This window comes from Rutilus rutilus (genome assembly GCF_951802725.1).
Source record: "Rutilus rutilus genome assembly, chromosome: 7".
Classification (NCBI taxonomy): Eukaryota; Metazoa; Chordata; class Actinopteri; order Cypriniformes; family Leuciscidae; genus Rutilus; species Rutilus rutilus.
Genome location: NC_140221.1, coordinates 39,552,465 through 39,579,399, shown reverse-complemented (window position 1 = coordinate 39,579,399; position 26,935 = coordinate 39,552,465). Strand labels below are relative to the sequence as shown.

The 26,935-nt window shown below is 37.5% G+C and overlaps 1 protein-coding gene across 2 annotated transcripts in view; it reads right to left on the bottom strand.

The window, feature by feature from the left end:
- slc39a14 (solute carrier family 39 member 14) overlaps positions 1-23,928 on the bottom strand; it is a 33,032-nt gene extending 9,104 nt beyond the window's left edge. The window contains exons 1-4 of one of the 2 annotated variants that reach the window (XM_084413313.1): positions 23,780-23,928; positions 11,603-11,897; positions 8,272-8,443; positions 235-404 (exon numbers count right to left, since the gene is read on the bottom strand). In XM_084413313.1, the coding sequence (XP_084269439.1) occupies positions 235-404; positions 8,272-8,443; positions 11,603-11,872 (612 nt within the window). In that variant the 5' untranslated portion in view covers positions 11,873-11,897; positions 23,780-23,928. Of the gene's footprint in view, positions 1-234; positions 405-8,271; positions 8,444-11,602; positions 11,898-21,815; positions 21,929-23,779 lie in introns of those variants that run through there. The other variant, XM_084413312.1, reaches the window with a different exon arrangement.
- Between the last annotated feature and the right edge of the window lie 3,007 nt (positions 23,929-26,935).

Here is a 26,935-nt window from a genome sequence, read left to right as displayed (position 1 = left end):
TGACTCTATAAGTTTTCTTGATGTTGCATAAAATATTTTCATTTGTGTTGCACAATGTCTGGAACAACATGAGGACAAGTAAATGAAGCGTTTTCATTTTGAGCAAACTATTCCTTTAAATGCCAGACTCGACATAAAGACTCAACCAGGACATCTTTATCTCTAGAAATCTAGAGAGTGTCTGGTTGTGTGGCACACGTCTATAACCCCGTTTCCCACACGTGTCCACTCTACCTCTGGGATTAGTTGAAAGAGGGCGTTGGAGTACAGAGTACCAATGGCCAGGGCTATGAAGTACAGCAGCAACCGCTTGTAAAAGGTTTTCCTCATGAAGGGAACCACACTCGCCCCGACCAGTGAACAGAGAGATATCACTGTCACACACAGGAAACCATACCCCCACACTGGCCAAACAACCAAAAAAGAGAGAGAGAGAGAGAGAGAGAGAGAGAGAGAGAACAGGGGAGGTGAAAAAGAAAGGGAGAAAAGAAGAAAGAATATTTGAATTAATCAGCAGATTAATTAATACTAGGTGAAAGGTTGATATTCATAATCTCAATTGTGAGATTTACTCCCTGAGGAGGTTCTGTGGGCCACTGAACTATTAAATCAATTCATGCAACCACAATGAGGGTTTGGACATTTGAAGGAAATATGCAGTATATCTTTTTTAATCAAATCTCATTCATTAACTGCATTTACAGTAGATGTGATGTTCATCGATATAATGAATTAACAGCAATAAATCATAAACATTCCAGAGTCATGCTATTACACTACCATTCAAAAGTTTGGGGTCGATAAGATTTTTTGAAGAAAAAAAAAAAATCTGATGCTAAGCGGTTTAAAATATAACAGTAATATTGTGAAATATTAATATAATTCCTAATAAATGTTTCCTGTTATTGCAAAGCTGAATTTTTTGCTTTTTATTTTAATTTTTTCAGGACTCTTTGATGAACAAAAAATTCTAATAAAACAAATGTTTTGATTATAAATGTCTTTACTTTCACTTTTGGACTCCAAACTTTTGAACAGTAGTGTATGTTGTTCACATTTTAGAATCCATTGTTTCATTCACAGAGGAAGTAGGGGGAGGCGGCTTCCTGTTGACCATCACAGAACAAATGATGCCTTAAGACACGCGGTCACTGAAAATCCTTCAATCCTGAGGGGAGAACTAAACATTCCCCTCCTCCTCTCAGTCTATACAATTCCCAGAGGCAACAGAGGAACTGCAAACACCTGTAATTATGTTGACCAGTCAATGAACCGTTAACACCCAGCACAAGGTGTACCTGTAGGTCTGTTTGAGCAATGCTATCACCAACAACAACCCGCCAAAAAAACATCCTGGGACATGCAGCACTCCATTAGCTCTTTGGATGGGATTTCCATAGCTGATGAGCTAGTGAATAAATTAAGTGTTAGTGGTCTACTTTAAAATTCATGGGTAGAGGAACAATTTGAAAAGCGGTGGAGGCAGATTAGGGCAGGGGGTATTGATCATCTCCCAAAAGTTGTGGAACAAACAAACATCAAACATTAGGTTGACTTGGACAATCCAAAACCAAAAATCCAAACCCCTCCTACGGCTTTCAAGATTCACCAAACTCGACTTTCTTGGCTGTTGCCAATTTAACCATCATATTTCAAAACGTTTTTCAAAACTTTCAAGCAACATGCAAAAAAAAAAAAATAATAATTATATATATATATATATATATAAAATAATAATAATATTTTTTTTCAAATAAAATAAAATAAAATCTGATTCCATCAGGGTCCGTGTTTTTTTTTTTTTTTTTCAAGTGGTCTTAAACACAAAATTATCCACTCTATAAATTAATGATAAAAAAAGAAAAAGAAAAATACAATAAAATAAACAAAATATCCTCACAAAAAACCAGCGTAGAAAACGCAGTAAAATTGTGATTAGTAAAAATATGTTCCCCTAAAACCGGCATTAAAAAAACCCCGTCTGATTCAATCTATTAATGGGTCTTTTTTAGCCATCTGATTTTGCCAGTCATTATTTATAAATACTAAATTATCAGCTATTGTTAGACTATACGAGTAAGACTGACCTTGAACAGAAGTTTTTAACAGCTTTTATGTTCCTAAAAAAATGTACCAACAAAACAATCATGGAAGAAAAAGGCAACTGGAGAGGAAGAGGAAACAACCAGATTAAGAGGTGTCTTTACTGTGGTTAGGGGTGTTTTGTTATGTATGAAAGGGAGAAAACAGTGTGTGAAGGAGGACAGAAGGAAAAAGGCGACAATTCCAGACACCCCTCTGAGATTAATCTTGATCCGCGGTTGATTTGGTGTGTTTGGGTGGAAATGGGTGGATGGATACTGAACCTCAGGCAGGAGCTGTAGGATGGCAGTGGACAACAACGTTCCGATGGACAGCGCGATGAAATAGATGAGAACTCTGCGCATGAACCGCGTCCTCATCAGGGGCACCACAAAAACACTGGTCAAAGCGAATGCACTAACCAGAGTCACACTCAAAACTGAGTAACCCCACACTGCAGGACACACACACACATACACCTTTTAATGACATGACATGACATTACACCCCAGTAGACAGTCACATCCCACAGCTTTTGTGTGCGCGTGGATTATGGCATATAATCAGTCTGGCTGCACTGTTCTGTAATTAAACCCAGTCGAACTGGAATCCCTAGAAATACAAGACATCAGTCACACAATACACTCCTGAATAGACACATGTACAGTATTAGGGAGAATGTCATTATGTGGGAGTGGATCGTGGCAGGTGCGTGTGTGTACAGATCATATATCGGATTATCGGCTGGCTTTCTCCAAAACCACAGAGCTGAATTTGTTAACAGCTGTCAGCACTTTACCTAGAGAAGAAGTAAATCATTCATGACAACACACTGATGTATTTAGAAAAATTCTTTCTTTCAAATAACAGCAGTAACATGGACTGTGTTTACATAAAACACGGATAACTGATTACTTTTCTCATCTACTTCAACATCTTAAGGAGTTTTTTTGTTACAACACACTATATATATATTTTTTTTTTTTTCTGTAAAGATCCTTTGATGTATCTGTGTATTTGCATATTGCTTTACAATACACATTAGCTCACTATGAAAATCCCAAAACGCAAGAAAACCATGTTTACATTAGACCCGATATCGTCTGGATGTACTTTGGTCATGATGTCAAATCGTGAACAGGTCAGAAAACTGGGTTTTTGCCCTATACTATGACCCGATAAAATACACCGTTTAAGCATTTAAATTACCTTTAATATCGCCAGAGTATTAATCATAATCAGTTTGTGCGTGCAAATATCCAGTGAGGCGGTTTTCAAAGTTATTTAAAGGAATTGTTCACCCAAAAATGAAAATTCTGTCATCATCTCCCATTAATTACCTAGACTGTGGTGGCCCATCTAATCGGTCACACCAGTTTCATAATAACCCGAAAATATATTTACACTTCTCATAATAACATAAAAATGTTTGTGACATTGCTTTGGCAAAGCATATTGTCAATCAAACTAAAATCAATATCGCGATCCGGCTTAGTGCTCTCTTCAAATCGCAAAAGTCTGTGATGTGTGGCTGGTTTGCTTTGTATTCGCATTACATAATTTCCAACATTTCTGTGGACAGATGATTTCACTAGATTTATAACATAACGTTTGTAAACCTGTTGTCACAGAAACTTAGCCTCGAGAGTTTAACTCTTGCAAGTCAAGAAAGTAAGACACTATTGTAATTTTACTACTATAAAAGTAAAAACAAAAGTATATACTTATGAAATATTTTTTCTTTCAATTATATTTATTTTACAGTGCAGATTTACAATTGTGATAATCACTTTCTTAGGGAAAACAATTACAATAATGACCAAAATAGTTTGGCTTCCTAAAAAAAAAACAATTTGAATGTGATGTGGACTGAGAAACTATTGCAACTAGAAAGAGGTTGAGTTCACTATAAATTCCAAGTACAAGTACAAGTCAATGCATATACTTTTTATTCTGAGCAAAAATAAAATAAAATAATTTAATTTCAACCAAGGTCCACTGCCTTATGTATACTGTCCACTGTATGCAGTATTTTCCCATTCAATGAAAGTTAATGGGGTCCAATGTTGTTTGGACCCCATTCAATGAAAGTTAATGGGGTCCAATGTTGTTTGGACACCAATGTTTCTCAAATATCTTCTTATCTATTTCACAGAAGACAAAGTCATACAGATTTGAAACGACACGAGGGAGAGTAAATTATGACAGAATTTTCATTTTTGGGATGAACTGTCCTTTTAAGTTGTTTATTGTAAAAAACATTCAGCAATCGGCTTTTATAAGGAACAAAATACATTTTGAAATGTTTAAACTTGTTTTCATATACGTGTACTTTTTTTTATTATTTTTTTTATGTACTAGTATTATATTAGAAAGTATCGTTTTGGGACTCCAAATGAACACCTGAAAGGTTCCCACATTTTGCAGTGGGAAGGGTAAGACAGAACCAAAACTAAAAAATGAATTGTGGCACATGCTACGTTACATTTTATGCACACTGAGATGTGGCACTTCCTGCTTTAATCTTGTTCCCTTCTCTTTTCTGATCATTTCAACATTTCAACAAAGTAAATACTCAGACCAAAATGTATTACCATCACTGACATTTTGGTTAAGAACTGAATGGGATAGACTGCATTAAGAATAGTATATCAGACTCCAAAAGCGCACATTTCTCCCTCCCCTTATCTCTTGAATTCCGGCGGGAAGTGGCACTGCGACATTCTGCTTCCATTTCGTATCCCGCTGCCAGGATGCACAAGAAACGCCAAAACCCAGAAGTGACTTGTTTAGCAGATAAAGAACAGCATGAGGCAAAGTGACTGAGGAAATATTACTGTGCACAGATGTTAAACATGTTTAGTGACAAGGAGTCACAGGCTGATTAAAAACAAGAATTTCAATAAATTAAATAAATAATCCGTTATAGACACGGTTTATTTTAGGTTAAGGCGAGTACATAAACCTGCACAGATTCAAAATGTTTGTAAAGCTAGCAAATCACAGATTACAGAGTGCATGAGAAATTGTCTTCTTGACATTCTCTCCTGAAATGTCCCCGCAGGCTTCACACACGCCCATGAAATTCTCCGAACTCTCCGTCTTGCCTTTTTATATCTGTCGCCTACACAAGGGATATTTCAGTTCAGCTTTTGAAAGAGTCTCTAAGCTCACAGCCTCCCTTCAATTCTCCCGTCTGACCAGAGTACTGTGATTGAATCCAGATGTTGCTGGCATCTGAAATATACAAGCTAGCCATTTTAAAAGTCAAGATGTCTTATTTTGCCCGTGACCCCAAAAGTATTGGGCACTTAAGCCACTGCACTAACTCTGCAGGGCCTTAAAAATTAAGATACCAAAAGAGTAGTCTGTTAAGAACCAGAATCTAAAAGGATATTAACATATCTTTAATACTTTGAGTTTTAAAGGTAACAAGGGCATACTACTTTTGAGTATTACACACTCTATATAAAAATAAAATAATACATTTCTAAATTCATTTGTTCCCCCTGTAATTTGGCTCTGAATATCAGATGAAAATTGGTATTTTGACCCCCCTCTACAAAATAGTGGATTACTCAGTAAATATTCACAGCATTTACATGGCACTTGCATCCTGAGCATTTAATATCTTGGCTTCCTTCTTCATTTATGGTTTTTTTTTTAAATATTTTTTTTTTTAGCTGGGGACCTCGGGTTGAGTTGACAAGGAATGGCCTCATCACATTAACTATATGAGAATGATTATCTGAAGAGGTTTCAATATTTTTTGTAATTATTTTTTTTTGAAGTACATTACCATTAAAACATTTGGGGTCAGTAAAAAAATTAAATTGGGGGGAAAGGAAAGAATACTCATGAATCATGATTTCAACAAAAATATTAAGCAGCACAGCTGTTTTATAATGATAAGAACAAGAAATGCATCTTGAGCAGTAAATCAGCATATTGGAATGCTTTCTGAAGGATCATGTGACACTGAAGACTGGAGTTATGATGCTGAAAATTCAGCTTTGCATCACAGGAGTAAATTACATTTTAAAATATATTCAAATAAAGGAAAAAAATAATAATTTCAAACTGTGATATTTAATTGTAATATTATTGTATAATTGTATCATATAGCTAATGTTTTATGTGCTTGTGCCGTCTTTCTTAAATAAATAAATAAAAGCAAGTTGCTTAGATATTTTGTTCTCTAATTCATTAACGTTTTTCAGTGTTCAAAGAGTTGACCATTCTTATCACACTTTAACTGGAGATCAAGGCTCAACATAAGAGAACACCTGTACTTTTCCGACCCTCTCAGTCAGAGTTCAAACTAAATCAGCTGATCCACTGTATTTACTAGAAGCCTGATTTGATGGCCAAGTCAAAGATTGTCTACAGTGATCAGCAGATATAAACTAGACTAGTCTGCTATAAATATGCCACAGTGTTGTTCTTTATCTTTACTGATACATTTTAACACCTGACATTACCTGGGGACGTGCAACATGTGACGGTTTAAAAGACACATTACAAGATCTGAAAAGTTTAAGGAGATCGCACACCTGTGTGATTGATTGTTACTAATAAGTATAGCTAAAACTGTCAAATATGAGTGTACATATTAAGATATCTTTAATACTTCTTAAGTTACAGGCAATGAAACCTTCAGAAAAGTGCTTTTCCCATTTTTGAACTGTCACGATTGGCATATAATGCAACAAGGACCTACTAATCTCTATGTAAAAATTAAATAATAACACTGCTATATTTCTAAATTAATTTGTACCCCCTGTAATTTGGCTCCAAATCTCAGATGAAAATTGTCATTTTGACCACCCTGTACAGAATAGTAAATTACTCAGTAATATTCATAGCATTTAAATAACACTTGCATCCAGAGCATTTCATATTTTGGCTTCCTTCTTCACTTATGTATTTGTTTCACGAGAGTATATATATTTTTTAATCAAAATACATTTTTAGCTGGGGACCTCGGGTTGAGTTGACAAGGAATGGCCCCATTTCATCACATTAACTATATGAGCATGATCTAATAAAGTTAAACCATCTGAAGGGGTTTCGAAATTGTTTTGTATACATTTTTTTTAAAGTACACTAATGTTCAAAAATCTGGGGTCAGTAAGAATTGTTTTTTGGAAAGAAATGATTACTTACGATTTCAACAAAAATATTCAGCAGCACAACTGTTTTATAACGTTAATGATAATGATAATTATTTCTGAAGGATAGTGTGACACTGAAGTTATGATGCTGAAAATTCAGCTTTGACATCACAGGAATAAATTACATTTTAAAATATATTCAAATGATAATAATAATAATAATAAAAACGGTCATTTCAAATTGTGATATTTAATTGTAATATTACCGACTGAAACATTTGAACTGTATTATATAGCTAATGTTTTATGTGCTTACGTCTTTCTTAGAGAACCAAAATATCAAAGCAACTTGCATTTGTTTTTTTTGTTTTTTTTAAAGTCAAGTTTCTATGTTTTTCAGTTTTCAAAGAGTTGAATATTCTTATCACACTTTAACTGGAGATCAAGGCTCAGCATAAGAGAACACCTTTACTTTTCCGATCCTCTCAAGTTCAAACTAAATCAGCTGATCCACTGTATTTACTAGAAGCCTTTCCTTTGATGGCCAAGTCAAAGATTGTCTACAGTGATCAGCAGATATAACTAGACTAGACTAGTCTGCTATAAATATGCCAAGATGTTGTTCTTTATCTTTATTGATACATTTTAACACCTGACATTACCTGGGGACGTGCAACACGTGACGGTTTAAAGAAAACAAGAAGAACTGTTAATAAGTCTCATGGCATTCACAGTGTGCACAAATCTCAAATATTACATATTACCCTTGATTCATGACCAAAATATGTTGACACCTGCACAGCACAAAAATATGTGATTCTTGAACAATTCATTTTAAAACCATGGCGTGCATGTTCAATGAAGTTCAGGTCTGGGCGTTAAAGTTATGGCCTATAAATGGACTTTATTATGCATAAGTCATCTTTAAATGTTTGTTAAAGGAGATTGCACACCGGTGTGATTTGTTACTGATGATAAGTATAGCTAAAACTTTTGGCAATGTTGTGACTGATAATAAAAATTTGGCATGATCAATAAAATGATCTATAGTCTCTCAATGGATAGTCAGTCTTACCCTCAGCGTAAGTGGGTCTGGGGCTGGTCTCGGACTCTTGCTCCTGTTGGGTCTTGCATGCTTGCGAGTCCAGCTGCTGTATCATGGTAGGGCAGATCTCCTGCAGGCCTCGTTCATCTATAAGAGACTGTTCGCTCATCCCATACGCTGCCAGAGTGTCTGCAGCCAAGCACTGAGAGCAGAGGACAGGACAGAGGTTTCAATTACTGATCACAAAGGAGAAGCTTCAATTACAGCATTGAGAGTGCAGAGTTTGTGCTGGAGCTGTCGCAGCACAGGATCGAAACCAAAGACTTGACCCTGAGGTCAAACAACGTAACATTTCAAGGTCATATGGTGATAAATATCAGGATTAGATTCGGGCTCAAAAATGTTAAAGACATATCTAAGAAAAAAAAGAAAAACATATTTCGTGAGCCGTGGCCCGTGTTTACAAAAACCTTCATCTGAAGCAGAAGTTGTTTTAAATATACAATTATGAACATAGAAATAATGAAAAATAAAAATACATATTCTGTCAAGAGAAATAAATAAAAATGTATTATATATATTGTATATTTTTACAAAAGAAAATATTATTCACTAAATGGGACCTATTATGCTCATTGTCAAAGTCTTTAAGAGCTTGAATGTTCAGAAAACACATTCTTTTTCACATATTTAACATTATTGCAGCAGCTCTCTTCCCAGTCTGTCAGAAACGCTGTTTAGCTCCTGTCTCTATGAAGCGCCCCTTCTTAAAAGCAAAATGTGCTCTGATTGGATGGCTGGACCAGTGTGTTGTGATTGGTCAACTGCTTTGAGTGCGTTTTGTAAATGTCATGCCTCTTACCATAACCATGAGTTTCAACACACTACTAACATAACAACCAGGCCTCGTCCCTTTTTTTAAGCACGTCTTGGTCAGGATTTATTTTAATGAGGAATACTGTGACATGTAAGTTCCTGGAAGAAAACTCAAGACTACAATTGAGGCGTTTCAGGGAGTTCAGAAACAGTGCTTACTGATATAGAGAATAACTCCCTTTGGAGTAGACTTTGTGCTTTATAACTTTGCAGACCTTCACGCTTAAAAAGAAAGTAAGTTGAAAATGTAAAAAAGCAAAACAAAAAACCCTTTAAATTGAACGAAAGTTTAGAACAATCTTAGGTCAATTTAGGTCACAGCTGTTTAGCTGACAAAAATCAATTAAAAACAAACCCAGGAAGCATTTTATTGTTATATTAATTTATTGAATAAACTCAATATTGTTGGTGAACAATCTATTCTTCAAGGAACAAAATGGCGTGCAGATATTCCACTTGTGGTCCTTGTAAAAGTTCCACTTTAACACAAAAAAATGCTCTCTGTGGTGTACAAAAATAACGACAGCTCAATATGGCCTATTATCAGTGTGGACAAACTGATACAGTACAATGTGTTATTCTTGGCTAACTTACACCTTGAGAGGTGGCACAAGAGATAAAGCCTCTAAAAAAAACCTTAAACTTAATGACATGAGTATAAATGTCAAACCAAAGGCAAATATTTGAGGTTTTGAGTGGGTCTACTTACTTAACACTCAGTCAGTTAATGTTGTAATACCAGGGATTTAAATAAATATAAATATGTATATACATACATTTACAACAAAAAAAATCCAATTATTTATGAAACTTTTGTTCAAAAAAAGAAAGCATTAAATTGATCAGTGACAAACACTTGTATATAGTTACAAAACATATTTCAAATAAATGTTTTTTTTTTCACTCTTAAAAAAGATCTAAATGAAAAAACATCAAGCAGCACTTGTTTTCAACATCAATACTAATATACATTTTACTTGAGTATCATCAAATCAGCATATTAGAATTATCTCTGAAGGATCATGTCATACATATATGCTCAATATATAAGTATCGCGACCAAAGATTCTACTTTATATTGCATGCGCCAGTTAAGGATATTAAGCAAGCCTTCTTAACAAGTCAGGCTCTCTCTATATTTATGAAAACTGACAATAATATAAATCAGTTGATATAAATATAGATCATTTAGAATATATTTTTAAAAAAGCAGCAAGAGCTAGGCCTACTCTGTGCAATAACACCTGACCTAACAGTTCACTGACTGGCGTTGTGACAGTTGGTGTGGCAGAGGATTAGACGTCTGTCATGTCTTATAAAGCACCCTGAGAAGATCAAACTCTTTCGTGTTAGGAGTGAATCAGGACCGACACTGAGCTTTAAAAGTATTTAAAACACCCCTCGCAAACCAAAGCATGTGAACCAATGCAGGAAAACAGGACTTTACATATCAGCAAGTACGGAGGATCTTTTTAACTTGCCATAAAGAGGGTTAACAATATGGAAACAGTCGGCTAACGTCCATTTTTTTTATATCTATAAACGTTCACTATAGAGCTGGTAAGTCCCGCCCCCTTCGCTAACCCCGCTGGACCTCTAGGTTGAAAAATCTAGAATTATTTTCTGGTCCCGTTTGAATTGTGCCATGAATGTGAACATATGTTGTCTGTGAATTTTTTATATAATCTTTCATGTTACGAGTTTGACAGTACCATAGTATGATTCTTCGGCTAGCAGTTGTGGAAAAGACATAACGAGAAAGACTACATGTCGCCTATGTGACGTCACCCCATAAAGTTGACTTACCCTTGGGTTTCGCCAACCTCAACGATTTTGTCCTCTCCCTGAAAGAAGGCGGTGAAGTGCACCAAAGACACAGTCATGTTTAGCGGGATCCGTGAGCTAGTGTCCGTGTGCGAATGGTGGTGACGTTTCAAACGCGTCGAAAGCAGCGAAGAGTTGTAGTCCACAAAGTGCTCTCACACAAAGTCTAACCGTATCAAACTTCTACCCGCTAAATTGTAGCATTCTTCACACGAAAGATTATATAAAAAATTCACAGACAACATATGTTCACATTCATGGCACAATTCAAACGGGACCAGAAAATAATTATTTTCTCCCATTCACTTGCATTGACGATTTTTCAACCTAGAGGTCCAGCGGGGTTAGCGAAGGGGGCGGGACTTACCAGCTCTATAAGGATAAATGTTTTAATGAAAAACACAAAATAATGCAGTAAAAAGAGGGTGGGAAATTGATATTCTTGCAACGGCAGGCGAACGCCCAGTATTTTCCAAATACTTGATTTTGCATATTCAAATTAGGTTAGAGAAGCCATAGAACATTGAACACAATATGCATTTATTTGTATGTGCAACAAGCAACCAACCAATCAGAGGCCAGTTAGACATGTGAAAGTGCTCTCTGGGTAACAAATACATATGAAGATCCTGTCAAATTTTCTGTAACATTTTTGACGCACCTTAGATCCATTGGTTTTGGTGGGCTGTGTTTGTGCGTCATGGTCTCCACTCTGGCCTCCATTTAACCGCATGAGGAGCGATCGGAGCTGAGGGACAGAGATGCTGGTGTTGTCACCATAGCGCGTCAGCAGCTCCTGAAGGACTTGAGTAGGAGACAGTCCATCCTGACCACTAACATCTCCTACTGGCCATTGGAGCAGTCCTAGAGTCAGGGTCAGGCTTATGGTCAAGGTCAGCTGTTTGCAGCCATTTGCTTGTCTCAGGGTCATGACTCTACCAGCAACACGTTGAGCACTGCATAGACATATAGAAAGGTGGAAAAAGAGATGAGAAAACAAGGTAAATTAATAAGAATTACATCACTAATGGCCATCATTTCACAGAAACCATATCATCTTTACACAGCCATCTTTAAAGTGTGTGAAATCAAAATTGACATGATTTACTTCCTAAATAAATGTTCTTAGGTGCACATTATTAAAAATAAATGTTCAGGTACTTTTGTTTTGGCAAACTTGTATTTAAATCTGACTCCATTATGAATGTAATCTAAGTAAGTTTTGACCAAAAATAAACTAACTACTAACATGTGAGTCACAAACACTGGATAATTGGCCCCTAGGGGGCCCCTTCTGAACAGGTCCCAAAGGCTTCTGTTGCAGAAAGAGGGGCAGAGTAAAACCACAGTGAACCCAAACCAATCTTTACCACTGAAAATGTGATCCAGGTTTCATTTAAATGAGTAAGTAGCCTAAATGCAAATTATGATGCATTATATATCAAGTTCACAATTTACAACTGTTACACATTCACCCTCTATACTGAGTTCTCAAAGTGAAATGAAAAGAATGAATACAAGAGCATAACAAACATGCCAAAGAGTATGGAAATATGCAGCCGTCAAAATAAATCAAAATCCCTGGAAGCGATTTAGCATAGTCAGTTTTTCTAAACAAAATCTAAATGAAAATAAATTTCAGCCCTATGCATGTATCCAATATTTCCGGCCTTGGTCAATGAGTATTCATTGTGATCCATCATAAAAACATTTTAAGTTAAGTGCCAAAAAGCTAATCTTAGCTGATTCTTGTTATAGGATCAAGAAAGACCCATATGCAAAAATACATTTTAATAAACTTGAAAGACACTCGAGCCAGTGCTGCATCTTCACAGAAGTTGATCATTTTCACGTTTTAAGCCTTGCCGACTTAAATATTCAAGCACAAGTAGACGAGAAAGTACCCACGTCAGTTTGGTACTCGCGCGCTGTGTGATAAGTTGTGTGTATGCAACACACATCCAAAGCGCACGCCCAGAAAGCTGCGTCTCACAGCATGGAAATACTCTCTTTCATGTGCACGTACTGAGCTTAAACGGACATATTCACACAACATTGTCAAAATGCCCGTCTTGTCGAGTACCATCGTAAACATTGTCAGTTATGTATTAAGTGAACATAAACATGTGAGAAAATGCATGTGTAAGAGTACATTGAATTTGTGCAACTCTTAAAGTGAGAGTTTTTATGTTAATCAAACAAAAGACAAAAAACGAAAACTCACTCACTGCTCTTGACTGATTAACTTTTATAAGGGTTAAAGGAGAACTCCGGTCAATTTTAACATTGAGCTCATTTTTTTGTAAATTTGGAGTGCTGTCAGTACAGAGAACAATGACAAAAATCGGTGGTGCCTACACCGTGTTATCCGCTTTTTAAAATTTGCACCCTGTTGACTTCAATGGGGCAAGTTTTAAACCTGCTTTTAGCCTCTTAACATCCTTGATGTGTCATTACAAGTGCCCAGCTAATGTGAGTGATTCCTTTCAGAGTGAACACGGTGAATCTGACTGCAGTAGATGTGAAAGATATGAATAAAAGTGATGTTAATTCAGCCAGCGCTCATACCTGTATTTACTTCCTGTTTTCGGTCGAAGCCCACAGTAGTCGATTGTCGGCTGACAGCTGACAGTCTGAGTCTCCACTGTTGCTTAGTTACCTATGATCGCACGCGTGAACTCGACAATCGACTACTGTGGACTTCGACCGAAAACAGGAAGTAAATACAGGTATGTGCGCTGGCTGAATTAACATCACTTTTATTCATATCTTTCACATCTACTGCAGTCAGATTCACCGTGTTCACTCTGAAAGGAATCACTCACATGGCTGGGCACTTGTAATGACACATCAAGGATGTTAAGAGGCTAAAAGCAGATTTAAAACTTGCCCCATTGAAGTCAACAGGGTGCAAATTTTAAAAAGAGGATAACACGGTGTAGGCAACACCGATTTTTGTCGTTGTTCTCTGTACTGACAGCACTACAAATTTACAAAAAAATGAGCTCAATGTTAAAATTGACCGGAGTTCTCCTTTAATCTACAGTGAAAGACTATGGAGTGATATTTTACATATAATTACTATTTCTGCACCTGAAAATCTAGTTTAGACTTGCATGAAAGGTTTATGAATTAAAGGCCAAACTAAAGCACTTATAACAAGCAGACATGGCAACAATGCAAGAGATAAGCATAAAACAAAACAGGATGCCTCTGTCGATGCAGGTTTGGTAAAATTGCCAAAACAATCAAAATCTTTGTCAACGATATTACTTTGATATAATTACAGACACGATGATTATTTAGGGGATTCTCTCCTGAATCTTTACAGTGTACGTGACCCATGACTCACCTACACTATAGGGTTAATCTGGGTCAAAAAGACTGAATGAATACTACTGAAGTGCCATTAAACCTTCACAAAGGACCTTTGAGAAATGGCACTTAAAAATCAGCCAAGGCTAAGCTTGCTTAACCGTAACTTGCCAGATCCTTGGCTGACTGTGGGGCAAAGAAACACAGAGAGCAAAGATAGCGAGTGTCTTCAAAGATCAGACAAAAGTGTGCTTGTGAAAGAGAAGTAAAACCGCTTGACTAAGGTCAATACTGATTGTCATCAAGTCAATATGAGGAAATAACTAATGGCTTTTAAATTTTATTTTATGAAATCTATCTGGTTCAATATTGTCTCTTCAGCATGATGCGTTGGCAATCCTGACCCACAAACAGGGTGTAAATTACTGTGTGAGTGTAAACGTGCATGAGAATGTTTATCAAAAACAGCAGGGGCTGAGAGAAGAGGTTAACCACGCCGTGCTGATGTTGGTTATGGTGTGCTGACTATGCTTGTGCTCATGAGCTGGAGAGACAGAGGAAATGTGATCCTCGATGGCTTATTGATAATTTATGACGGCCTCCAAAAAGCAAGTTGTGTTTCTGTAGTACAGAACAGAACACACCTTTGATCATCTGACAACTCAAATAAATGTAAAATAGGCACATTGTGTGAAATCTATAACTAGGCTTACATCACAACGAAGTTCGGTTAAACTGCTCAGTTAAATATATATATAAAAAGTAACGTTACAAATAAAAAGACTTATTCACACATATTCACACATCTTTCTCCAGAAAAGAGTAAATAAATGAAAATTGTGTAATACTAATTTCTGTAACTGCACAAAATGGCAAACAATATCTATCTTTCTGAAAAAATTTTTTTAAATTAAATGAGTATATTATGATGATAATAATTACAAGTAACTAATACATTTAAAAAGCATGTGGCATTCAAGTAAATATTGTTTATAAAAAGATCAAGTGAAAAATTTGTCATAAAATGAAGGTCAAAGAAACGTACACATGATAGAACAAGTGGTGGGTCTATTAGTTGGCATTTACTCTAAGACTTTGTTAGACATACAGTATCAGATTGTTTTGTCCCGTCTGTTGCTATATCACTGTCAATCATTGCAGTTTCGGATTCAATCACTCATTTAGATACAGTTGTAAATCCAGAACTTTGTACTGAGCAACATGAAAAACAAAACTTTTATTCAAATTGTATATGGGTTATAAGCAGAAAGTGAGAAAAGAGCGTTTCCTTGATAATCACTGAAGCTGTCAATCACTTAGGCTACGTTTAGCTAAAAAAAAAAAGCTGTCTACACTACACAATGAATCTCTTATTTACATCACGTTTACACTTTGTTGGCAATAATGAAAGGATTTGCGAGCGGTGAACGAAAACTCCAGTGTTTTGAGCGGTGTTGAACGGATTCGGACTAACTCTGACACCTCTGATTGGCCATTGCGTTCACACGCTCAAAAGATATGTCTGCGATTAGCTACAACAATCAACAATTCAAAAACACGTTGTAAACAGAAACCTTTGACGCTCTTCACAGAGCACACAGGAGCATTTGAAAGCAGCCACCTATCAGTGGGTACCACATATACCCAGTACTCAGAACTACCAACACTGCAGAAACGCTGGCATCGTCACATTCTTAAAATGTCAGAACCAACTTGGTACCGAAGTACCAGTACTTTTGACAACCCTACTTGCACAGTAGCAGTGAGTTTTGATTTGGCCACATTGTCTAGACTAATTTATTTACATATCTTTATTTTGGCTGATACAAAAGTAAACCCTCAGCCCATCTAAACCCAGCATTTATTTTGGAACATAGACACAACAATGCACTGATATGATTTCCAGCAGCAGCACTGTATCTCAGACAATTGGCAGGGGGTTATAATGACCCTGTCTGAAGAGATCTTTGTGGACTGCTGTTATTTCAGGAGACAAGATAAGCCATTGAGAAGAATTTCTGGTATTCAGTCTGAAGTGAGATCGTCAAGCTATTGCATCCGTTTTGCAAAGCTTTGAGACCCATCCTCAGCCTAAAACAGTCTTTAGACAAATCACTTTAATTAAATGGCCATCATAATAAATCAAAATAATGCAAGTTTATTGTTTATAGTTCATGTCTCTCAGACACCAGCGCTTCCTCTGTCTGTGATGTTACTTGCAATCGACGCATAGTGTGGCTCGTGTCGGATTGAGAACAGCTCCCAGTGTCGTTCAAAAATCGTTTCTGTAAGTATACATATAAATATATATGCTTTTTCAAGATATGATAATTAGTTTTACGTTCATTTACACAACTTTTTAATCTCTGATATACAAATATATTAGGCCTAACAAGCCAACCACTCACGGTCTTAAATACACAAACTAAACTATTTAAATTTAAATTTAAAGTCTTTACATGGCTTGCACGTTGAAACCACTGTAGTTTACCATCCCTGTAGTGTGTTTATTTTATTTTATTTTTTTACGGTGAAAATATTTTTAGTAAAATACGTATTGTGAAACGTATTGTAAAATACATGCAATATTCGGTCATGTTTCGAGCTTGCGTCTCAGTTTAGCTCATTACATTCGAATGTCATCACAGATGCTTCATGCACCATTCAATAATTTTAGTTTGTGAAAACCCCCTGGTACCACAGTGCACATCATGTTGCACTTTATATCACTGCAGACATGGACAGATTAGAGAAGGCTGAGTTTCCATACGACAGATGCTCTGGAACCCTTCTGCTTTATCTTTACCGAAATGAGTGACATGCATGACGTCAATACAATGCAAATGAACTGCTGGAAACATATTTCCAGTTAATTTGTGTCGATTGCAAGTGACGTCACTTGCAGGGGAAGTGCTGGTGTCTGAACGTGCAAGTCTGAGAGTGCAAGTGAAAGTCTGCAGCCAGACGCTATTGGAGGGTTCTGTTTTCAGGCCTTCCCGCTTAGGTCTCTTACGAGCGCTGGAAATATTATGAAAATAAAAGCGTTTCTAATATTCAGAATCAGAATCAGAATCAGAAAGAGCTTTATTGCCAAGTATGCTTGCGCATACGAGGAATTTGTCTTGGTGACAGCTTCCAGTACACATACAATATAAAGTGACAAGACAAGTGACAAGTAACATAGGTATAAATAAAAAATAGAAAAAATAAAAATAAAATAAAAATAAAAGATTATAAATTATAAATATATATAAAGTTATAAGGTGCTATAATAAAATGTCTGAGGGAAGTATTGCACATTTTTGTTCCACAGTAGGGGAACATTTAAGTGTTCATGAGGTAGATGGCCTGGGGAAAGAAACTTTTCCTGTGTCTGGTTGTTTTTGTGCTCGGTGCTCTGTAGCGTCGACCAGACGGTAACAGTTCAAACAGAAAGTGTGCTGGGTGTGACGGGTCCAGAGTGATTTTGCGAGCCCTTTTACTCACTCTGGATGAGTGCAGTACTTTGAGTGTGGGAAGGGTAGTGCCAGTGATTCGCTCAGCAGTCCGAACTATCCGCTGTAGTCTACGGAGGTCGGTTTTGGTAGCAGAGCCGAACCAGACGGTGATGGAAGTGCAGAGGATGGACTGGATGACAGCTGAGTAGAACTGTACGAGCAGCTCCTGTGGCAGGTTGAATTTCCTCAGCTGACGCAGGAAATACAGTCTCTGTTGGGCTTTCTTCACAATAGAGTCTATGTGAGTGTCCCACTTCAGATCCTGAGAGATGGTGGTGCCCAGGAACCTGAATGACTCTACTGCAGTCACAGTGCTGTCCATGATGGTGAGTGAAGGGAGTGCAGGGGGGTTTCTCCTGAAGTCCACGATCATCTCCACTGTTTTGAGCGTGTTCAGCTCCAGGTTGTTATAACTGCACCAAAGAGCCAGCTGCTCCACCTCCTGTCTGTACGCAGACTCGTCACCGTTCCGGATGAGTCCGATAACAGTAGTGTCGTCCGCAAACTTCAGGAGCTTGACAGAGGGGTCTTTAGAGGTGCAGTCATTTGTGTACAGGGAGAAGAGCAGTGGTGAGAGAACACATCCCTGTGGAGCACCGGTGCTGATGGTGCGGCTGTCGGACGTGATTTTGCCCATTCTGACTAGCTGTTGTCTGTCTGTCAGAAAGCTGGTGATCCATTGACAGATGGAGCTAGGGACAGAGAGCTGGGTCAGTTTGGTCTGGAGCAGTGATGGGACGATGGTGTTGAAGGCAGAACTAAAGTCCACGAACAGAATCCTTGCATAGGTCCCTGGTTTGTCCAGATGTTGTAGGGTGTAATGCAGTCCCATATTGACCACATCATCCACAGACCGGTTTGCTCTGTAGGCAAACTGCAGGGGGTCCAGCAAGGGTCCAGTGATGTCCTTCAGATATGCTAACACCAGTCTTTCGAATGACTTCATGGCCACAGATGTTAAGGCAACAGGTCTGTAGTCATTGAGTCCTGTGATCTTTGGTTTCTTCGGGATTGGGATGATGGTGGAGCGTTTAAAGCAGAAAGGGACTTTGCACTGCTCCAGTGATCTGTTGAAGATCAGTGAGAAGATAGAGGCCAGCTGGTCAGCGCAGGTTTTCAGACAGGCTGGTGAAACACCGTCTGGGCCTGGTGCTTTCCTTCTCTTCTGTTTCCTGAAGATCTGACGCACATTATCCTCACTGATCTGAAGTGCAGGGGGGGAGGGGAGGGGGATGGCTGGAGGTGTTGATGGCTGTGTAGAGAGATGGTCAGGGCGGGTATGGGGTGTCTGATCGGGGGTCTCAAATCTACAGTAAAAGACATTCAGCTCGTTCGCAAGATGCTTATTGCTGTCGATGCTGGGGGATGGTGTCTTGTAGTTGGTAATGTCTTTCAGGCCTTTCCACACTGATGCAGGGTCGTTGGAGGAAAACTGGTTTTCCAGCTTTTATTAACATGGGTCCTAAAGCTCTTGCCTGATCATAACCCTTCTTTTTCCAGTGATATTCCTCTGAGCTTTTCTCTTTTGTAATGTCTCTCAGCCATCTCTCTCTCTACAGTCTTTGTTCAGATCTCCCCTCTACCTCACTCCCTCTCCTCCCCCATCATGAGTGGACACGCCCCCTACTGCTGATTGGCTACAAATTTATTGCAGTGCTCAGTATGATCCATTTTCACCAGCGTTTCTCAGAAATCGCTTACTACATCTTTAATGGTCATTTATGATAATACTATTTTGTTAATTCGTCATTCCTAAAATCTTGAAATTATTTGGTAAATTCAAAGAGAAATGGTAACACAACTACAAAATGACCTAAATAAGCCAGAGACTTCTTAAAGTCGGCATGAAACGGAAGTTGAGATTGTCATTTTTTCCTTGTTGTGACCTATATCCGAGTGAAACGGCTTCTGAAATTAGAAAAAAAATATAGGGCGGGGGTTGATTTCGACCTTCGGGAATTGATTGGATCATTGGAGGTTGGGCGTTGCAAACAAAATGGAGGCAGATTTGAATGCCAGTTTAATTACATTCAGTTGTGGAGGATTTCTCTCCACCGGACTCCCCACCGTTACCCTCCCATGAAGGATTTTTTATTGAGGAGCCCGGCAACGAGAACGTGGAGCTAAATTTTCAGGCAGGAATCAGCCCATATTTATATGAGCCTCCCGCGAACCAAGATAATTCAAGTCAAGTTATCAGTCAAGTTCACCCTCGAGAGCATCTCGACATGTCCGAATGGTAGGCTGCTATCTATCTTAAACACCGATAGCCGCACCCTCATCGGCACTGGCCGCACCCTCATCGGCTCTGGCCGCACCCTTTCGCCATGGCACGTGACTGAAAGAGAAGAGAGGTCGTTTCGAGGGGGGAGGGAAGGGTAATGTATTTGATTAAAGATTATAAGGGTACATGAATTTAAAAAAAATAATGAAGTGCACAGATAAATCATTTATAATAAACACTACAATATTACATATAAAAAGAAGATTTGTCAAATTTGATTTCATGCCGACTTTAAAGCAGCACTCAGTAGCTTCGGGATTTCTTCGCTGTATTCTCGCTTTTTGCTCGCAGGTTTCTCTCTAGAGCTCCCCCCACAGCTTCGGAATAGATATTTGACAACACTGTTGTAAAAACTCTTTGGTGATTCTCAGACACCAGAGGCTAGTAGATCAACGACATCAAAGCAGATGGGACATTCTTTAAAACGTCTTCTTCCTTCGGGTTCGGACAGCGTGAGGGAGCGCAATAATGACAGTATTTGAGCAGATTTCTTTTGGCCGTAAAGCAATTGTTTACATCGCGAGACCTGATATCACGCGATACTTCCTGCCGCCCGCCGTCTCAAAGTTGCAAGTGCTAATTTTCCGCTCACGGGCACCAGGGGGGTGCGAAACGGCCACCATTCAACCCGAAATAAGTAATATAACCATTCCAATGACTCCGAAGCTGTTCAGTTAAGGTAAAAAAGTTACTTAGTTCACCTTTAAACTCGAATGTCCCTTTTTAGGAATGCAGACTAACCTGCACACTAGTGGAAAAGAGAGCAAACCTTTCCACTTTATAGACATCTTCACTCTGCTGACGTGTCAGGTTTTATAGCATGACTCAGGGGAAAAAAACAAGAGAGGTCGTTATTAACGACTAGACACCTGTTGTCAAGCAGACACTCTAAGAACACACACAACTTCGGGGAAAAGACAACAGGGAAAACAATGGACGGAAAGGTGACAGAGGGGGAACGCTCTCCAAGGAAAGCACTGGAAAAGCTTTTCAAAGTTCAGAGAGGACGTGCTGTGTTTCAGCAAGCTGTACAATAATACTTATTGCTCCAAAAACAACCTTATCCAGCCAAACATGAGAAAAGCAGTTTAAGCAGCAATGTGCTCGGTTGGATTAGCATTACAGCTACACTTACACACAAGCCTGCTGGCTGTTTATCACTACCACTTTTACACAACTTAGGCTAGTAATGCTTGCACAGCATTACTATTGCTTATATATCATCATTGTTAAAGTGATAGTTCAACCAAAAATGAAAATTCTGTCACAAATTTTGAAGAACGCTGGGATCCAAACAACATTGGTACTGGTAGCCAATGATTTTTTTTATTTTCAAAATATCTTCTTTTGGGACAGAATTGTGGGGTAAAATATCCCTTTAAGGTTAGAAAACACCAAGAATTAGGAGCTCACTTTTAGTGCATAACTTGTCCCACACATTGTGCTTCGTTCTCAAACTCTGGTGACAAGAAGCCAAATTGTAATAGCCACAAAATGCAATCAAAATTTGTTCTGATGCAGAAATGCAAGTTGCAGCAAGACATACTCTATGCAGAACAAACCCTCTTCAAGGTTATAAGAAATTTGAGAGCTATGACTTTGTTAAGTAGATTTGCTGACTGCTGACAACTTGAACGCTGTTGTTGGCAAGACTTCGAATCCTTCTGTGACAGCTTCATTCAAAGACAGCAGGAGCAAATATTAAAAATCGCTGGAACAGTCACTAACTCACATTTTTATACAAACCATGCACAAGCAATGCTAAAAAACGACTTTACCTGTTGCTCATCTACTTTATACAGAAGTTCTTCTTTAGTCCTAAACAGCTGGTTCAATTGACACATAGAGTCCAGGACTTTTCTAATGCCCAGGGCTTCGGTGATCAAAGCCCCTTTATACAGGAGACAATGAGGTTAACAGAGGCACTGTAGTTAAATCATCAGACCCATCATTAAAGAAAACGACAGCACTTCCCTTCAGCTAGTGGGGGCATCCTCAAAAATAATTACCACCAACAAACAGGCATCAGCATCCAGCATTAATGAAACCCTTGCCTAACCACTAAGCTGGAAAAATGGATAACAAGTAGTTCTGCTGCTTTCCACAATACGTCAAATCTCATCTGACAACCCTCCCACCCCCACCAATGATTAGGTGAGTGATTCCATTGATATTTTGGTCACTGGAGGTATAGTAGTTAGTGGAGTAATCAACCCTGGTGATTACTTTAATCACTCTTATCTTCATTTTTACATCAGAGAACAGGGCCAAAAGCACACATTCATTTCAATAAATCAAGTGTCTTTATTAATTTAGATTAATTATTAATTATTTTTATTATCATGGATCCCAAACCTTTTTTGACCAATGAATTTCTGTATTTTTCAATAAAAATAAATAAATAATAATAATAATTTTCGAATCATTTATAGACTCACAAAAATAGCAATTTCTCAGTGACAAAATAGTTTAGGGAAAAAAAGGTCATTCACTGTAAAAAATAAATAAAAATAACAACATTATCTTCACTACAAAAATTACCAACTTAATTATTATAATTACAATATTGTGTTCTGTGACAACAGGAAACCTGTATTATTATTATTATTAATAATATACTTCACAAAGACCCATTAGCCTAGTTGGCTAATACTTCAAAAGTAATTTAAAGTTATTTTGAGATTGTATTATATTATTATTATTATTATATTAGCCAATATATATATATATACTATATTAGTCAGGTGAATAAATCAGTCAACAGAAGTGGAATTTCATGTGTGAAAAGTTGCAAATCTTTAAACACTTTTAACAATTGATAAAAGCATGGTTTCTGTTTTCATATTTTTGTGACTTTTAAAGAAAACATGATGTTAAATAAATGTTCATTAACAATTTTATCCGTCTCATTTGCCACCATTACGTTAAATTATTTGTTTTATACCTGTATTATATTGCCATTTTCCACCCTGTTAATACATCTCTGTTCTCAATACATCTGTTTTAGCACAATCAACTGAAACATGCATAGCCTACACTATATTATTACAATAATGCTTAATTCAACAGTTAATGGACAGAATGAAAGTTACAATTACATTATTATCATCATCACATCATGGACAAGTCAAGCTTTAAATCTTCAAAAATCCAGAAAACAGTCAGACAACACATTAATATCTATATACAGCATGTCAGAAGAACACACAAAATCTCAACAGACTAGCTAAAGCTGGCTAACTTTCAAAACTATCCCATTAGATCAAACTTCACAGTAAACAGACAGTATCTACCATTTAAGACAACAAATAGATCAAGTTTACTACAATAACACTGCCTGCTCTTATATTGATGATGATGATAATAATATAATCACCAGGACTAATAACACAAGTGAAAAAGACATTGGCTCTCGGATTTGTGGTTGGTCATGGCCAGTAAACTGCAACGTAAGACCTAAAATTATAAGTAAACAGTACTGACGAAGGTATGTATACTACTCATACTTCTGCGTATTATGATAAACATCACATCATCTATGCTAACAACAGGCCATCAACAAACCTGTCTAATTACAGCGTCAGACACGCTCACATCCACTAATAACAGTTATCACGCCACTAACGCACAGCCTATAACACGATTTATCCTCGCGCGGATCTGATGTAAAAGCAGCAAACCTCATTGACGTGGTTAATGGTTAGCCAGATAGCCGAGTATATTAAAAAAAGATGTCGCTCACCAAATTTTATATTTCTTGGTCTGTCGGCGGGTGACAGGTCCGTTATCTGACGGTTAAAGAGGGGACATAGGTGTACCCACTCGTTTAAAAACTAGAGGCCGGATGGTTTTTTCCCCCCCCGTCTTGACCCATTCACAAGACAGCAGCGTGGAACTAACACACGGGGCGGGGGGAGATTGCGTCATTAGTGAGCGCCGCCCCACGAATTCTACTTAATATTCAGCAGCCCAGACCAAACAGGAAGGCGAGAGCGTAAATAAATTAATATTAATGAGAAAAGCATCTCCCATTGGAGTACTTCGTAACAACCCAATGTAATATTCATGATTAAACATTTGCCTATTTCCTTCTTTTGTAGTAGAGAATCCTCTTTACATCAGTGTCATCTAAACAAAGGTCAAGAGATTCTGTGTTATATTTTAAAACGTTGAATCGAGGTCGTACGTGAGCAGTTTTATTTAGTTAGCTAGATGTAGTTGAAAGTTAGTTAGAAGACGATTTTTAACGCATAACGTTAGAAGAAGAAAAAACTGGTCACAGATGGTGCACGTGGCGAATCTCGCGTTTTCTTTTCATGATGTCAAACGGTTTTGGTAATTTACCAATCGAGGTGAATTGTCTTTTATTTTCATTGTGCTCAAATGCAAAAATGCACCGGATTATTATTTGAACAGAGTCGCTGTGAATTTTCACATCTTCACAATCTTAAATCGTGTACAACACACGAAAGTGTTCTATATTTAGTATTATGTATTTTATGTTTTAAATCTTGTACAACACGAAGAGAGCTAGTGTCCCAAATCTATTTGAAAAGACGTAATATTATGTATAACATTTTATATTTTAAATCTTGTAGGGTACTACAGGAGAGTATCCCAAATCGATTTGAAGAGGTCAACTTTGTGTTTTAGAATTGATCATGTTTTTATCATTTTGGTGAAGTATTTGTTATCAACTCTATGGCTATGTTGAGAAAGAATGTTCACATTCTAAAATCTGTATTGTGCCTAGTATAAAAAATAAAATATGTGAAATCTGATTATGGATACTGCCCTATTATAAAGACATAGTATGCCATTTAGTGCATAAAATAAGTAGGATGCCTGAATATGATATTATTATATATTATGGTTAATTAATGCTCAAGATTCTCAAGTGTGCAACCACTGGACACTTTTCTATCCCGTAAAGCCAGGAGCTGGTGAGATTCGCAATGTTTGAAAATAAAATGAAATGGCAGAGTGGCTCTTTTCAGGTGTAAGTGTACCAAGAGAGTTTCTCCTTGTGGTTTAATTGTACTTGTGTAACCCAAGTTTCTGCAGTTGTTGTTGTTAGTACATCATAGCTCAAAGAACAAACAGGTCAAAGGTCAATAGCAAAAGTGGATGGACACTGAATCTTTATAGATGAATTACTACTGAAAAATCATGATCATACTCCTATCTCCTTACTGAAATCTCAGATGGTTGGTTAATCTTTTATAAATTGTTAAAATATTGATTTCTGGGATGCAGTGAGCACAGAGAAAGTAGTGTTCACCGTTAGTGTGAATATCTTAAGTTAAATGTGTAATATGAATAAAAAGTGCTCATAAACAGCTGTTGAGATTAGTGTTCACAAGTGAATCAAGTAGAGGCATGGACCCAAAACCAGTATTCCTTACGTCACAACTGAACAAGCATATAGGGAAGAAAAATCTATCGCAACTTCTGTTTTATGCCGACTTCAAGGTTGTACTTTAACTAAAAGCTGAGATGTAAGGTCTATGTTGAATTAAGTACAGGTAGCACAGGAATTCAGACACGTTAAAATGGTCAAACCACATCACATTGCATGTTTAATTCACTAAATGATGTTTTATTAACAAAGTTCGGGAGGAACACGTTCTAATGATCAAACAAGTCATTCCAACCAGCTGTCAGCAATCAGTAATCAACAGGTCCACTCAATCAGCATGATTAAAGGCCTATACTCACAGTCGACTCACCCATTATCCTCGACAGTTTTCAGCATCCCTCCACCACCGCATCTCCTCACACTTACCTGGTTATCTTCCTAACCAAGAGATACGGGGGGAGTACTCTGGGTTCGGGCCCAATTTCCGAGCTCGGAGCCCTCCCCCCGGACAGCACGCCAAATACGCATAACTATTTATTCTCTGATCATTTGTAAGTGTGAACTCGTGAACATCGTGAGTGGCATCCAACTATAATCTTGCACATAAAATGGTTGTTGCTTTTTATCTGTAATGTCTGTAGATAGCCTATGTGTTCGGCTGGGTAGAGCTCCAGCTGTGTTTTAGGAGTCTTGTTCAGATGGTGCTAGATTGCCTGCAAGTGACAGGAAATGGCTTTGAGCAACCCAGGGAGAATCTGGAAATCCATTTGGGATACATGGGGCACCTGACACTTTACACACGTTGGGCATCATGCTAGTCACAGTGAGTGTGACTGACAACCGACACTGGGGATCTGGGTGAAACTTCTGAGCGGAAGGTTCTGGAGGCTTGTAGTGCATTACAACCAATGGAAGTCTTAAGAGAAGTGAGAGGTCTACATATAGCTATGTTATTAGGATACATTCTGTCTGCCTCAACGTTTGCATTGCAATGCTTTTATTTCATTGATAACTGATAGTGTCTTTTTTTTAAGCTAAAATTCTTGTTTAGTGATCATGAAAACACTGACATCTAGTGGAAACAAATATACCTCCCTCCTCAATTTTCCATTGAGCCCTAATACAAAGTCCCTGAATTTCTAGACTTTGTAAATTTAATTTAGATTTACAGCGACATATTGTTGGTTCTTTTTGTAGACATTTCTTATTTTCAACTTCAGTCTCCAATACATTACCCCTCAGCACATTAAGTTTGTGACTTGTAAATTGCTCAAATGGAGTAGCCTAATGAAAGTCTTGAGATGTTGATGTGGCATTTTAGAGCATTGTTTTGTAATTATTTTTAGCGTCAGCTGCCCAGATACAAATTTGACAGTAAATAGAGCCAAGTATTTTTTCTGTTTTGGAAAGTAATTATGGGTACTTTACAATAAGGCTTTTTATGCATTTATTATTTGTTAATGTTATAATGCAATTGTTCATTGTTTTATTAATTCACACAGTGGATCAACTAATGTTAAGATAACTTTTTGTGATGAT